Below are 16,349 nucleotides of genomic sequence, written 5' to 3'. Positions count from 1 at the left end.
AGTTGTTTATTTTTTTCTTTAATACTTCCCACTAGTATTTTCTTATTTAAAACATACTTTCAGGAACCCTTGGAAATTACTACTTAAGTATTCCAATTTAGACAGACATCACATTGACATAGCATCAAAATACCTTTTTGTGGTCATGGCAGGAAGAAGGGTTTTTTGCTTCCCCCAGGGCCACTGGGAATTGATGTGAACTTCTTATGACATGTAAAGGTGTCTGGAGTTATTTCTGAGGTAGTTTCTCAACAACAGAGTTCAGTAGAACACAGAGAAAAATAATTATGAAAAAAATGGTCAAACACTAGCTTGTGAGTAATGTCTATTATCAGGGTGAAGATGAGTCCTTAGAAATGGGACTAAATCTTGTAATTCTCTTAGAGAACTGTAAATTATACAGAAATATACTTAACAGAAGAGGAAAGAAGAGAGTCACATGACACTAAGTATCCTCTCTGCAGCCTGTTTTTGCAAGATCATATAAGTATCTAAACCAAGGAACAAAGCCACTCTAGTTAGTACTGCTTCTCACACATGGGGACCATCTACTCCTGGACAGGTGGAGTTTTCTCTTGGTTAGTTTTCCATATCCTTGCACATGATTAGAGCCAGGACTTTTCAATCACTACTATTCATTGGGGTCTCCCACATGTGTTGTTTTGAGATGATGGGCCCTTTCAGCTGGGCATGTAGTTATCTGATCTAAAGCTGAGATTTTGAGAAGTTTCATGGAGTTTAGAAGCATGTGAAGTCAAGAAAGCAGATCACACCATCACTCAGGGACTTTGAGGCCAGCAGAGTCCATGCTCAGAGACCAGAGGTCAGTGTGATGAGGCTAGAGCTTTGTCCCTATTGTCACATGACTTGGTTCCTCTGCGTGTGGTCCATCTGGGTTCTGGCTCATGGCAGAGTTCTGCACTTGCTTTCCGCATTTGGCTGAGTAGATGATAAATACGCTTCTCATCAGGAAAATTCCAGCAATTGCTGCAAAATAACTGCCATACACTAAAAACTGGAAACAACAGACTAATCAGTCACATATAAAATCTAACCATCATAATCTTTAAACCTTGAACTGGAACTATCCCATGAAGCCATGGTTAAACTAAGCAACAGTTAACCCCTCTAAAAAACAAAACAACAGTTAAGCCCAGTTCAAGAATGTTTGCCTTGAGCCTTGTGGTCCTAAGAAGAATTATCTACATGAGTGTAAACTGGCCACAGTGAATCCAAAGCACAGATGAGAACTGTAAGGGACAGAGAGCCTAAATTCACAGTGATGAAACAATATGGGTACAGAGAGGGAGAATGGTGATGCAACGTGAAGTCCATAACCAATGTCATTGAATTGTTTGTGAAGAAATTGTGAATGGACCTTTGTATATATTGCCACTAAAAATAAGTATTTAAAAAATCTGACCATCTATGTCATTGATAAGGAGCTCTGGTAGCACAGTGACTAAGGCATCTGACTGCTAACCAGAAGGTTGATGGTTCAAACCCACCAGCCACTCCACAGAAGCAAGACTGGGAGATCTACTTCCCTAAAGATTTACCACCTTGGAAATCCAAGGGGGGTTGTTATGAGTCAGAACTGACTCAATGGCAGTGTTTTTCTTTTTTTAATATTATTGATAATACATAATGATGCTGTTTGCTTGGATTATGGGGTAGCTGAGACCCTGGGTCCCATGATGGGTCCTTTGTTTTTGTTGTTGTTATGTGTCATTGAGTTGGACCTGACTCATAGTGACCCCTTCTTGGGTTTCCAAGGCGGTATCACTACGGAAGCAGATTGCCCAACCTTCCTTCCAAGGAGTGGCTAGTGGGTTTGAACCGCCAGCCTTCTGGTTAGCAGTCAAGTCATTTAGATGTGCACAAAACATTGCTCTCTTGCATTTAGCTGAACCAGGTGTAAAAGGTTAAGGAGTACAGTGACTGGGATGGTGAGCTCTAAAGCCAGGCTGCTTGGGTTCGAATCTTACCTATTAGCAATAGTGAGAAAGCACAGACACGTCACTTACCTGCCCATGACTTTATCTGAGAGTGCAATGTCTCCAAGAAGGAATTTCTGACTAGTGAGGTTCTTCTTATCTGCATTGCCCCTCTTTTTGCAAATCCACATTTAAAATGTGAAATTGAGCGAATTGTACAGTTGCTCAGTGGAGCAAGGAGTAAGGAGTAAGGAGTAAGGGTTAGGCATGCACTAGATTTTCCCTGTGGAAGTCTCAGTCAACCTCAGAACTGGATGGTGACAGGAAGAGGGGACACATGAGGATGTGAAGGTGAGAATGGAACCTGATGAGACTTTAGAAGCAAAGGTCAGTACTGACCTACTTGTGAATATTGCCCGATACCTGTGTGGTGTGTGGTACTATTATAATCTAACCCAACCCAATGGCATTGTGTCAGTTCTAATTCATGACAACCCCATGTGTCACTGAGCAGAATGGCTCCCAGAGTGTTCTTGGCTGTCATCCTACAGAAGCACATCCCCAGGCCTTTCTTCTGTGGTGCCACTGGGAGGGTTCAAACCACCAACCGTTAGGTCTAGTGGAAACTGTTTGCACTACCCAGAGACCTTATACTATGACAATAAGAGAATTGCTTATTTCAAATTTGCCTAGCCAAGAAATTCTTCAAGAAATTTAAATGTGAGCAGTTGGAAGGTTGAAAAATCTTTGAAGAGCTTACCTTGTTTTTCTATACCCCCAGCAACTACATCAGTAGGAAAATAGGAGTGGGGCAACTTACCTGAACGCTGATTGGCAGATTGAGCCCTCTTGGGTCTACTACGATCACAGTGACAATGGTCTGGATCACCAAGGCAATGAAGGTGTTGATTCCAAACACCAGGGCGTAGCGTTCAACACTCAGATTAACTGCGATCTGAAATCTACCATGAAACATGTGGAGCCATCATGAAACGTGTCTTAACAAGAACACCTGTGATTTCTTTTCTTTCAGAGAGAGAAATTGAAGAGGAAGCAGTATTTTAGTAGCTCTTCTTGTCTCAATCTCCTCTGGTGCAGACTAACAGGCAGAGCAAAGAAAGGGAAATCAAAGGCTGGACCTGTAAGTATAACATGATAGAATTCCTGAACTCACCCATTTAACGCTTCCAGAAATTAACCTAACTGCTCTCATGTCCCCAAACTTGCAAAAAGTGGTACTTTACGATTTTAGGTTCTATTCAGCAGTGAGTTTTTATGAAAATACGAACACTGCACAATCTGAGGAACTCGTAAGGGTTATTCATTCCGTACCTATGTCTCAATCGACAGTTTCAGTGATAGGTAGGGGAATTACTATGGCTGGTTGTGCCACTGAGTGATGCTTGTAATTACTTCTAAAAATTATATAGATTTTAAAATCTTACAACAAAACATTAATGAGAAGGCTAGAAAATACGCACTATATAGACTTCTTCCTTGGAAAGCAGGTAAAGGCTTTGGATTCTGAATATATTTAAAATGATGTAAGAAAGAATGTAATCTTCCCTTAACCACAATCATCTTGGAAAGAAAAGAAGCAGACATTTCAATAAAAATGTAAATCTGCCAACAAGAGTTGTATCTCCTTTCTTTGTGTCATGATCTACCATTCCCTGAGTGCATGGATATTTGTTTTTATTATCTTTTTAAATTTTTTATTTTAAGAGTTTGTTTTACACTCAACATTATGTGTACATTTAGTTTCCCTCCCCACTTACCATCCCCAACCCTAACCCAGTCTCCTCCCCACCTGCCCAGTAACCCTCCCCCTGGGCCCCTCATAGGTAAGCATTGCTGTGTGTCCTGCATTTCCTCCCTGCGAGAATGTTGCCCCTCTGGTTGGATATTTGTTTTTATTTTTTTAAAAGAAGATGTTTGGGATTTAGAGTTCTTGTAACCTTCACATCTACTGTTTTCAGTATCCAACTTTTTGTAACATTCCTGAGAATCTTTGGTTTAATAAGTACGTGCCTAGGGTCACCAAGCAAACGAGAAGTTAGGGATGAAATGTGAACCTCATCATTGGCACTTCGATGATATCACATAGTTAAGGCAAATTGCTTCAAATGACAGTATATCATTGTTTTCAGTTTATAACCTACAGAGTTCCCCCCCCCTTGATGATTAAGCTTAGCAATATTCAGAGAGCAAATTAAATAATAAAATAAAAGAGATAGGTCTGTGATATCTAATTTAATATGGTGTGTTCACACAATTTATACTGCAATTGATTAAAATCCCTCTGAAGTTTGTTCTCAGAGGAACCGTAGGAATACTATGAGAAGAAGAATCTTGTGTTGGTTTAGTTTTAGGAGGTGAAAGAAATGGCAACACTCACACGGCGATGGTGATAAGCAGCATATAGCCTGACTTGAAGAGCAGATAGCCAGTGTAGCACACCCAGATGTTGGTCGTGTAATGCATGAGGAGTAAGGCACCTGCATTGACTACCGAGAAAATCCCCAGCACCAGCTCCCCCAGAAGGTTCCAGTTGACTTTCATGTAACCAACGGCAAAGGCAGCCACGGCCCCTGAGAAGGAACATCAACAGATTGACTTACATGGAAAGTATCAACATGCTCTGAAAAATCCAGCACTTTTTTCAAAAATGGGCACCACCCCAATGTGTTAAACTGCGCAGTCAATACCATTAATCTTTACATTGTTGTTGTTACGTACCATCAAGTCAGCGTCAACTCATAATGACCCTGTGCAAAAAAGAATGAAACGTTGTCCGGTCCTGTGCCATCCTCACAATCCTTGCTGTACTTGAGCAGATTGTTGCAGACTGTGTCAATCCATCTCATTGAGGGTCTTCCTCTTTTTTGCTGACCCTCTACTTTAACAAGCATCACATCCTTCTCCAGGGACTGATTCCTTCTGACAGGATGATCATAGTAGGTGAGAGGAAGTCTGGCCATTCTCGCTTCCAAGAAGCATTCTGGCTGCACTTCTTCCAGGAGAGATTTGTTTGTTCTTCTAGCTGTCCATCATGTTTTCAGTATTCTCCACCAACAGCACAACTCAAAAGCATCAACTCTTCTTTGGTCTTCCTTATTCATTGTCCAGCTTTCACATGCATATGAGGCAATTGAAAATATTATGGCTTGGGTTAGGCCCACCTTAGTCTTCAATGTGACATCTTTGCTCTTTGACACTTTAAAGAGGTCCCTTGCAGCAGGTCTGCCCAGTGCAATATGATGTCTGATTTCTTAACTGATGTTTCCTTGAGTGTTTATTGTGGATCCAAGTAAAGTAAAAATTTTGACAACTTCAATCTGTTCTCCATTTGTCATGATGTTGCTTTTTGGTCCAGTTGCAAGGATTTTTGTTTTCTTTATGTTGAAGCGTAATCTATACTGAGGGCTGTAGTCTTTGATCTTCATCAGTAAGTGCTTGGAGTCATTTTCACTTTCAGCAAGCAAGGTTGTGTCATCTGCATGTGGGAGGTTGTTAATGAGTCTTCCTCCAGTCCTGAGCCATGTTCTTCTTTATATAGTCCACCTTCTGAGATTATTTGCTCAGCATACAAGTTGAATAAATATGGTGAAAAAATACAGTCTGAGGTACACCTTGATTTTAAACTAAGTTCTGTTTGAACAATGGCCTCTTGGCCTATGTACAGGTTTCTCATGAGCACATTCAAGTGTTCTGGAATTCCCATTCTTTGCAATGTTATCCATAATTTGTTATAATCCACACAGTTGAATGCCTTTGTATAGGCAATAAAACACAAATAAACATCTTTCTAGTATTCTTTATTTCAGCCAAGATCTGCCTGACATCACGAATGATATCTCTATGTCAGTTCCCTGTCAAAATGCTGCAACCATTTTTGAATTATCATCAGCAAGATTTTACTTGCATGTGATATTAATGATATTGCTTGATAATTTCCACATTCTGTTGGATCACCTTTCTTTGGAATAGGTACAAATATGGATCTCTTCCAGTCAGTTGGTCGGGTAGCTGTCTTCCAATTTTGTTAGCATAAATGAGTAAGCACCTCCAGCAATGCATCCATTTGTTGAAACATCTCAATGGGTATTCCATTAATTCCTGGAGTCTTGTTTTTCATCAGTTCCTTCAATGCAGCCTGGAGTTCTTCCTTCAATACCATTGGTTCTTGATTATAGGCAACCTCCTGAAATGGCTGAATGTTGACCAGTTCTTTCTGATACAGTGACTTGATAGCTACTCTCTATTCATATTAATTTTATTTCTAATTTCCATACAGATATTAGGTTTAACCTAACACACTTGAGGCTTTGGGGGAATATACTTGTGAAGCCACTACTCACTTATCGACATGGTTAAGTTCCAAAGGCCAGGTCAAAATCGGCACTATGTGAAAATGGAGGATGATTATATCAGATCACAAAATGGAAGACTACATCATTATATAACTGCCAAATCACATCATTACATAACTGCCAAATCATTACAAATCATGGCCCAGCCAACCTGACACATAACCTTCACCATCACAGCCAGTGTTACTTACCTTGCATCTCAGTGTTCGTTACTGCCAGACGAATGCACAAAATAATCAGACAGCAGACATTTTCACTACTGTTGTAATTGCAAAATGTTGAATAAATGAGGAGTAAGTGTATTGATTTATAGAGTTCAGAAGATTAAATAATTGACAGTACTAGTAACTAAAAAACCAAAAAACCAAACTCACTGCCATTGAGTTACATCCAACTCACAGTGACCCCTCCTTGGGTTTCTGAGGCAGTATCACTGCGGATACAGCAGGAAAAGTGGAGGGGAAAGGAAAAGAAAAAAGGAAAGGAAAGCCAGGCTTGCTGAGCAAGCAGCAGAGGCATCCAGGAAAGGGGCGGGACCCAGGCCCCAACCCCCAAGCAGGAGGAAAAGTGGAGGGGAAAGGAAAGGAAAGCCAGGGCATGCAGGACAGAGTGAGCAAGCAGCAGAGGGATCCAGGTAAGGGGAGGGACCCAGGCCACAACCCCCAAGCAGCAGGAAAAGGGGAGGGGAAAGAAAAGGAAAGCCAGGGCATGCAGGACAGAGTTAGCACATGACAGAGGGATCCAGGTAAGGGGAGGGACCCATACCCCAACCCCCAAGCAGCAGGATAAACAAAGGGGAAAGGAAAGGAAAGCCAGGGTGTCCAGGACAGAGTGAGCAAGCGGCAGAGGTATCCAGGTAAGGGGATGGTGGAGAGATTTAGGACAGCTAAGGGAGACAAACTTGTCTATTACTTTGTCATGCTCTGGTGGTGTGTTGCTGTGAGGCTTGAAGCTGTGTCACTGGTGTTTCAAATGCCAGCAGGGTTGCACATGGTGCACAGGTTTCAGCGCAGCTTGCAGACTGAGACAGACTAGGAAGAAGGAGGCCATCCACTTCTCAAAGAATTGGCCAGGGAAAACCTTATGAATTCATAACAGGAAACACTGTCTGTTACATTACTAGGCAACTAGATGAATAGCCTGGAAACACTGTCTAATATAGTGCAGGATGATGAGGCACTGAGGTTGGAAGGCTCTCCAAATAGAACTGGGAAAGTGCTGCATCATCAGAGTAGAACCAACCTTACTGATATGGATAAAGTAAAGCTTTCAAGACCTCCATTCGCTGACATGACATGACTCAAGTTGAGGAGAAACAGCTGTAAACATCCATTAATAATTGGAACATGGAATGTATGAAGTATGAATCTGGGAAAATTGGAAGCTGTCAAAAATGAAATGGAATGCATAAAGATTGATACCCTAGGCATTAATGAGCTGAAGTGGACTGGTTTTGGCCATTTTTAATCAGATAACTATATGATCTACTTTGCCAGGAATGACAATTGGAAGAGGAATGGCATGGCATTTATCATCACAAAGGATATTTCAAGTTCTGTCCTGAAGTACAATGCTGTCAGTGATAGAATAATATCCATACATCCACAAGGAAGACCAGTTAATATGACTATTATTCAAATTTATGCACCAACCACCAAAGCCAAAGATGAGGAAATTGAAGATTTTTATCAATTTCTGCAGTCTGAAATTGACCGAATGTGCAATCAAGATGTGCTAATTATCACTGGTGACTGGAATGCAAAAGTTGGAAACAAAGAAGAATCACCAGTAATTGGAAAATTTGGCCTTGGTGACAGAAATAATGCTGAAGATCACATGATAGAATTTTGCAAGAGCAATGACTTATTCATTGCAAATACATTTTTTTTTTCAACAACACAGACGGTGGCTATACACATGGACTTCACCAGATGGAATTCACAGGAATCAGATTGACTATACCTATGGCAAGAGGTGATGGAAAACCTCAATATCTTCAGCCAAACCAGGCCAGGAGCTGATTGTAGAACAGACCATCAACTGCTCATATGCAATTTCAACTTGAAGTTGAAGACAATTAAAACAAGTCCATAAAAGCCAAAATATGACCTTGAATATATCCCTCTCGAATTTAGAGACCATCAACAGAATAGTTTTGATGCATTGAACACCAATGACTGAAAACCAGAAGAATTATGGGATGACATCAAGAACATCATCCATGAAGAAAGCAAAAAGTCATTAAAAAGACAAGAAAAAAAATAAAAAAACCAAAATGGATGACAGAAGAGGCTCTGAAGCCTTCCCTTGAGTGGAGAGTAGCCAAAGCAAATGGAAAAACTGACAAGATAAAAGAGCTGAACAGAAGATTTCGAAGAGCAGCTCGAGCCGACAAAGCCAATTACTATAATGAAATGTGCAAAAACTTGGAGTTAGAAAACCAAAAGGGAAGAACACAGTCAGCATTTCTCAAGCTGAAAGAACTGAGGAAAAAAATTAAGCCTCGAGTTGCAATGTTGAAAGATTCTATGGGCAAAATATTGAATGATGCAGGAAGCATCAAAAGAAGATGGAAGGAATACACAGAGTCACTGTACCAACAAGAACTGGTAGATCTTCATCCATTTCAGGAGCAGGCATATGATCAAGAACCAATGATACTGAAGGAAGAAGTGGGAGCTGCACTGAAGGAATTGCCAGAGAACAAGACTCCAGGAATTGATGGAATACCCATTGAGATGTTTCAACAAACAGATGCCTCACTAGAGGCATTCGTTTGGTTATGCCAAGAGATTTGGAAGACAGCTACCTGGCCAACTGACTGGAAGAGATCCATATTTCTACCCATTTCAAAGAAAGGTGATCCCACAGAATGTGCAAATTATCGAACAATATCATTAATATTGCATGCAAGTAAAATCTTACTGAAGATAATTCAAAAAATGGTTGTAGCAGTATATTGACAGAGAGCTTCCAGAGGTGCAAGCCAGATTCAGAAGAGGATGTGGAACAAGGGATATCATTGCTGATGTCAGGTGGATCTTGGCTCAAAACAAAGAATTCCAGAAAGATATTTACTTGTGTTTTATCGACTATGCAAAAGCATTTGATTGTGTGGCTCATAACAAATTGTGGATAACATTGAAAAAATGGGAATTCCAGAGCACTTAATTGTATTCATGAGGAACCTGGATTTTGACCAGGAGTCTGTCGTTCAAATGGAACAAGGGGACACCGCATGGTTTAAAATCAAGAAGGAGTGTGTCAGGGTTGTGTCCTTTCACCATACTTATTCAATCTGTATGCTGAGCAGATAATCCGACAAGCTGGACTGCATGAAGAAGAACGTGGCATCAAGATTGGAGGAAGAATCATTAACAGCCTGTGATGCGCTGATGACACAACTTTGCTTGCTGAAAGTGAGGATGACTTAAAGAACTTACTGATTAAAATTCAAGAATACAGTCTGCAGTATGGATTATATCTCAATATAAAGAAAACAAAAATTCTCACGACTGGACCTATAAGCAGCATCATGATAAATGGGGAAAATATTGAGGTTGTCAAAGACTTTTCATTGCTTGGTTCTATGGTCACTGCCTACGGAAGCAGCAGTCAGGACATGAGACGACGTATAGCACTGGGCAAGTCGGCTGCAAAAGACCTCTTTCAAGTGCTGAGGAGCAAAGATGTCTTCTTGAGGACTAGGGTGGGCCTGACACAAGCCATGATATTTCCAATCGCCTCATATGCTTGTGAGAGCTGGACAATGAATAAAGAAGACCGAAGAAGAATTGATGCTTTTGAGTTGTGATGCTGGCGAAGAATGCTGAAAGTACCATGGACTGCTAAAAAAAACCCACCCACTGCCATAGAGATGGATCCGACTCATAGTGACCCCTTCTTGGGTTTCCGAGGTGGTATCACTATGGACATAGAGTGCCCAACCTTCCTTCCAAGGAGTGGCTGGTGGGTTTGAACCGCCAGCCTTCTGGTTAGCAGTCAAGTGCCTTAGGCACTATGTCAGCAGAGCTCCTATGGACTGCTAAAAGAACTAACAAATCTTTCCTGGAGCAAGTGCAGCCGGAAAGCTCCTTGGAAGCGAGAATGGCCAGACTTCGTCTCACCTACTATGGTTATGTTATCAGAAGGGACCATTCCCTGGAGAAGGATGTCATGCTTGGTAAGATGGAGAGTCAACAAAAGAGGGGAAGGCCCTCAATGAGATGGATTGACACAGTGGCTGTGGCGATGGGCTCAAGTATAGCAGGGATTGCGGAGCTGGTGCAGGACAGGGCAGTGTTTCGTTCTTCTGTGCACGGGGTCATTATGAGTTGAAGATGACTCGACAGCACCTAACAACATAACAACATCACTACGGAGATAGACTGCCCAATCTTCCTTCTGAGGAGTGGCTGGTGGGTTTGAACCGCCAGCCTTCCGGTTAGCAGGCATTATGCCACCAGAGCTCCTGTAGCTGTAATTATAGTGCATATATTACATACACATATGCATTATAATAATACATAGTAGTAATAATTATTAGTAATTATGTTTCACTTTCACAAAATGATGAAGCATTTATGTTCCAAATTACTGACATTTGGCTAATTACCTTTTCCAAATGTAAACAAGGAAAGAATCATGGCTAAAAAACATAAAACTTTTTTCCCCCAGAAATTGTAGTGTAGGAAGAATTTCAGCGAACCAGTTCCAAGGAACTCCTGGTTTCAGGAGCTAAACTGAAATCTGTGGAAATGGAGACAATAATAAAACCATAACGGGCTTTCTGAAACTCCTTGTAAATCAGGGTGTGGAAAACGCCCACTTCCTAGAAAATATCTTCAAAGTCTCATTTGACATTTCCATTTGCCAGGATGTAAATATTTACAGTAGATAGAACTTCAAAGGTAGTTCCCTGTGATATTAGGTTCCTGAATATCACATATCATCCATCTCCCATTAAATCTCCTAAAAAAAGCTAGATTTGGGGGGATTTTTTAGTGTGCAGACTTGAATTATTAATGGGAGGGTACTAACTAAATCAATCCTTTATTAAACAAGGCTTTGCCAGTAATTACCAGGAATCCTTAACAATCCAGTTCATTTTTGAAAATAAATAAAACTTCTTACTTATACGTATATTTGTTGTTGTTACTAGGTGCTGTGAAGTAATTTTGACTCTTTCCTTTTAATATTAACAGGGGTATCACTAACACTTTTACTGATGATCAAATGGAATCTTAGGGAGTAGGCTAGAATTTGACCATATGGTGCTTAATCCCAAATTTTTGAGTCACTCATTGTAACTGTCAGGAGCTTTGGTAGTGTAGTGCCTAAGGCATTTGATTGCTAACCAGAAGGCTGGCAGTTCAAACCCACCAGCCACTCCTTGGAAGGAAGATTGGGCAATCCACTTCCATAGAGATACTGCCTTGGAAACCCAAGGAGGGGTCACTATGAGTCGGAACCAACTTGACAGCAGTGAGTTTGGTTTGGTTTTATATTCTAACTATCACACATTAAGTAGAAATGTTGTGTCTTCTTATTTTTTCCAGTGCCTTCCATTCCTGAAAAAGGTTAATATGCCTTCTGAACAGAGCCCACTTACTACCATGAAGAAATTAATAGCACCTGGAGCAAGGTACCCACATTGACAACTTAATATGGGTTGTTTATACCCCATACATTGATAAAAGGAAGATAAATTAGTGTTCACTTACCTCCAAAAGTTGCAATAGCTTCTACTGCCCCATTATAGATGGAAGAATTTTGGGATGGTGCCTTGTAATCCCACAGGATTTGAACGTAGTTCAAAACCTGGTTAAAACCTGCTGTGGAAAGAGCCCACCACAAGGACCAGTAAAAAAGACGCTTTGAGGAGTAGCACTCCTTCAAATCTTGGAACCACTGCACAAAGACTCTCAAAGCCACATTGTCTGGCTTTGAGCTATTCAACTGGCTACCTTCCAGATTCCTGGAAACGGTGGCTATTTCTGGAGTAGGTTTCTCCTCGTCACAGCCTGGGACATCAACCGCTGCGTTTGTGTTGAGTGACTTCTGCACTTCTTTGCTGGGTGTGGCATGAAAGAACATGCTTTTTTGGGGCATTGGTAGAATAAGGGAGAAAAGAAAGGCCATGGAGACACACACCATGGATATGACATTGAGGTGAAAGTAGGAGATGTTTGCCACTGATACCAAGAGTTGGGCCAGCACTGAGGCGGCTGTGTAGGCCACCAGTGTGATGCTCCTACAGTAGCCACTCACTTTCTGATAATGCTCTGGGCTGACCACACTGTATATGTAGGCATAGTAGGCCACTTCAGTGGCGGTCACTATCCCATAGAAGAACTCAACAGCCTGCATAGCCATCACTCCTTGGCCAAACAAGAGTAGCAACCAGGTAACGATGAAGCTGATCCCTTGTAGGACGATGACGGGCTTGTAGCGGACAAAATCGGTGAGAACAAACACAGGTAACAGCAGCACCAGGTAAGAATAAGTCCAAATGGGAAGAATCTCATTTGTGATCTGCGAGTTGAAAAATGGCTCAAATGACCATGGAGCACCAGGAAGTGACAGAAATCACCTTAAGGCACACGTGCCTTGCCCAATATAAAATTCTGCAACCCACTGATTATTCTTCATATTATGGAAAAGCATAAAAGAGCCCCCTCTCCCCACTAAAATAAAATAAAATAAAATAAACCAAAACCAACATCTGGTTTATATATTTTAAGTGTGTCCCACTAGAAGAGTATATTGGGTTAATATTAAATCTGACCTGTATAATTAACAAATATAAATAGTATCTATATATGAGTAAATTAGTTAATAAGGATTGAAACATTTCCGAGCTCAGCCTCTGGGAACACTTAAAAAAAATACCATCTTGTTCAAAGAGGCAACATTAGGTAAAGAGGCTACACATGTTAGGAAAGTCTTCATGTTTGTACACATGAAGACAGCAAAGAGTAAATGACTTTGGAGGACTGGAAGATGGGAACAAGCACTGTGTTTCGTCTCCTTCCCGGGCAAACTGGCTGAGCTTCGACATCCTTCTCCCCCCACCTCTACTGATCATCTTTGCTTACTCACTTCTGGGCTATGGTCAGCTTATCGAGTTCAGTCAGAAATGCAGGGACCTTAATTTTTATAGATAGAAAGGACTAAAGAAGTAGTTGCTCTTTGGGGCATGATAGGTTAGAGCAGAAGCCTTTGAAATCACTGGGCCTCCATCACTGTTGACATTTGGACTCAAGGAGGTTGTTGTAAAGAGCCCTCGTGGTGCAGTGGTTAAGCATTCACCTGCTAACCAAAGGCCGGTGGTTTGAACCTATCAGCTGCTCCATGGGAGAAGTGAGTGGCAATTCTCTTCTGTAAAGACTACAACTTGGACATCCTATGGGGCAGTTCTGCTCTGTCCTATAGGGTTTCTGTGAGTTGGAATTGACGTGAGAGCTATGGGTTTGGATATTTTTTGGGGGAGGGGGTGTTGCTGAAGAAAGCACGGGACCCAGAACAAGGCCCAGCGTGACTATTGACTGGTTTTTACAGAAACAAATCCCAGTGGATTCATTGGGCTGATTCTGAATCTGATCTGTCCTTTGTTTAGTTTTAATTGTACAAGTTTCAACCCAGGAAACTCTGGAACAAAGTTGTCCCTAAACATATTTGGCAGAACAATTTTGACTTTCTATCTTTGCACCTCACCGTCAAGTCAACTAGCACTGATAGGTCTTCCAGATGAAGCCTCACTCCATCCAGCATTTTCATGGCTCTGCTGGAGATTCTAAAACCAGTCCAGGGAATTCTCTAGCAGGGCCAAGGCATTTTCTGGTTGCATTTGTTATAAGGAAAGAAAATAGATCTTTTAAGTAAGAATTTGGTCTTCTGGAAAGGAAGAAAGGGCTAAGAGATAAGGCTATTCTGCCTTAAAAAAAAACCCCAAAAACCAAACTTACTGCCATACAGGTGATTCCAACTTATAGCGACCCCCATTGGGTTTCTGAAGTGGTAAATATTTATGGAAGTAGATTGCTTGGTCTTCCTTCAGCAGAGTGGCTAGTGGGTTTGAACTGCCAACCTCCTGGTTAGCAATCAAATGCCTTAGGAACTGCACCACCTATATCACCTTCTCAGCTGCTAAATACTTTTTCAAAACTGAGTAAGAGATATTGCCTAAAGAAATTGTGGTACTTATGTTTGTGTGTCAACTTGGCTGGGCCTGGTTGAGTGGCTGGGCAGCTGGTGGTAGTTATTCCCCATGATGACAGTGGCAATCAACTCCATGGTGGATTCTACCACAAGCCTTTGGGTATGTGGTCTGCTTCCTGTATATAAGGAGAAGCCTTTGGGGATGGTCTCTAGCCTATGGCACGCTTGGGCCCTGCATGTAGCTGTGTCTTTGTTGAGCAGCCTGCTATGCTCTGCCAACCCTGGGACTTACAATGGACTCAAGTTACAATGGACTCAAGCCTGCCACGTGGTTTAGTAACATCAGGACTGTGCCTTTTTACTTGTCAACCTTGGGGCTTCTCAGCCTCAGCAGCCAGCAGCTGTCTGAGTGAAGAAACGCCTCTAGCTCCAGTGGGCCAGGAGCAGGAGGCAGAGCTGGACCCCAAGATTGAAGGGCTTTCACCCAGCCCCTAGAGCCTGGCACTTTGAACTTGGACTTAAAGCCTCCAAATTGTAAGAATAAACTCCTGTTTGTTAAGGTCATCCCATTTGTGGTATATTTCTTGTCAGAGCGGCACTAGGGAACCAAAACAGAATTTCTACAATTCTTTATCAGATTCTTCTTATATTTCAGCAGCATGAAAGTTTATCAGGACTAGATCCTGTGCCTGGCATGCAGTCTAATTATCCTAGGATTCATAGAATGAAAATATTGACTGAAATGGAACACCTGAAATGTTCCCAAGCACTAAGACTAATGTTGTTGTGGTTGTTATGTGCCGTCGAGTCGGACCCAACTCATAGTGACCCCTCCTTGGGTTTCCAAAGCAGTATCACCACGGAAGTAGATTGCCTAACCTTCCTTCCGAGGAGTGGCTGGTGGGTTTGAAGCACCAGCCTTCTGGTTAGCAGTCAAATGCATTAGGCACTATGCTACCAGAGCTCCTAAGACTAATGTTAGGACTCTAAAAATGTAAAATACTTCAGAATTTTCTCTGCCTACTTTTTGAATGGAAGGAAAGAGTAGTTGAACAGTTCCAACATATGAGAAATAAGAAAATGAGGTGAGTGTGTTCATCTTATTTCAAGTTGAACAAAACTCTTGAGTCTATGTTCTTGCTCAAGTACTGTAGAAATTAAAACCACAGTGAAATCAACACATATATTAACCTACCTCTTCACTCGTCAGGTTTTTATCTGGTCCAGATAAATATGGGATGAGGAATGGTTCTGAAGGTCTCATCTGGGAGAAAAATCCAAATAGGCAGAGGATCACAGTGGGATAAATCCAGGAATGACTCGGTGAAGTTTGGAAACAGTCCATGGCTGATCAAATGAAAACAAAGCACAGATTAACTTGTATCTATTCTTTCTAGCTTCTTGTATGTAATGAAAAATGGACTATTTCTGAAGGTTTTAGGAAAGGTAAAGTATCATCCACAGATGGAAGGGAAAGGAAATTGCTCTCAAATATTCTATCAGTGAGACAGTCAAATCCTCCTTTGTCAGTGAATCTGAAAATTTTCATTGAATTTCTGATAGCAGCTCTTCTTTGTGCTCTCCATCACAGGCATGGTAAGTACATGGTAGCCCCTAATACATGGTAAAAGGAGTCCTGGTGGTGCAATGGTTAAGCACTCAGCTGCTAACCAAAAGGTCAGCAGTTGGAACCCACCAGTGGCTCTGCAGGGAAAAAGCCTGGCAATCTGCTCTTAAAAAGATTTCTGCTTACAACACTCTCTGGAGAAATTCTACTCTTTTTTTTTTTTTAATGCATTTTATTGAAATATAATTTATGTACAGTGAAATACACAAAACTAAAGTGACATAGGTCAATGAATTTTTTTTTTTTTTTGCA

The 16,349-nt window shown here is 41.3% G+C and overlaps 1 protein-coding gene across 1 annotated transcript; it reads right to left on the bottom strand.

Annotated features, from left to right (window-relative positions):
• Positions 1-838: 838 nt before the first annotated feature.
• On the bottom strand, positions 839-15,815 carry SLC19A3 (solute carrier family 19 member 3). The gene is made up of 5 exons (XM_007942181.1): positions 15,666-15,815; positions 12,034-12,844; positions 4,336-4,528; positions 2,758-2,899; positions 839-1,015 (listed from the first exon to the last, which is right to left on the bottom strand). Exons 1-5 carry the CDS (start codon positions 15,813-15,815, stop codon positions 839-841), a joined length of 1,473 nt encoding a protein of 490 aa, XP_007940372.1.
• Between the last annotated feature and the right edge of the window lie 534 nt (positions 15,816-16,349).

The sequence above is a fragment of the Orycteropus afer genome, unplaced genomic scaffold (assembly GCF_000298275.1).
Source record: "Orycteropus afer afer isolate SDZICR_OR568_19922 unplaced genomic scaffold, OryAfe1.0 scaffold00006, whole genome shotgun sequence".
Lineage (NCBI taxonomy): Eukaryota > Metazoa > Chordata > Mammalia > Tubulidentata > Orycteropodidae > Orycteropus > Orycteropus afer.
This window is presented reverse-complemented; position numbering and strand designations above follow the sequence as displayed.

Excerpts from the sequence above, each read along its gene's own strand:
- SLC19A3 (XM_007942181.1), bottom strand. The coding sequence starts at position 15,815 with ATGGACTGTTTCCAAACTTCACCGAGTCATTCCTGGATTTATCCCACT. Across the intron at positions 2,900-4,335 it reads CTGCTTATCACCATCGCCGT|ATTTCAGATCGCAGTTAATC; the intron begins GTGAGTGTTGCC and ends GTTTCATGGTAG. Across the intron at positions 1,016-2,757 it reads ATCTGCCAATCAGCGTTCAG|TTTTTAGTGTATGGCAGTTA; the intron begins GTAAGTTGCCCC and ends TGTTGTTTCCAG.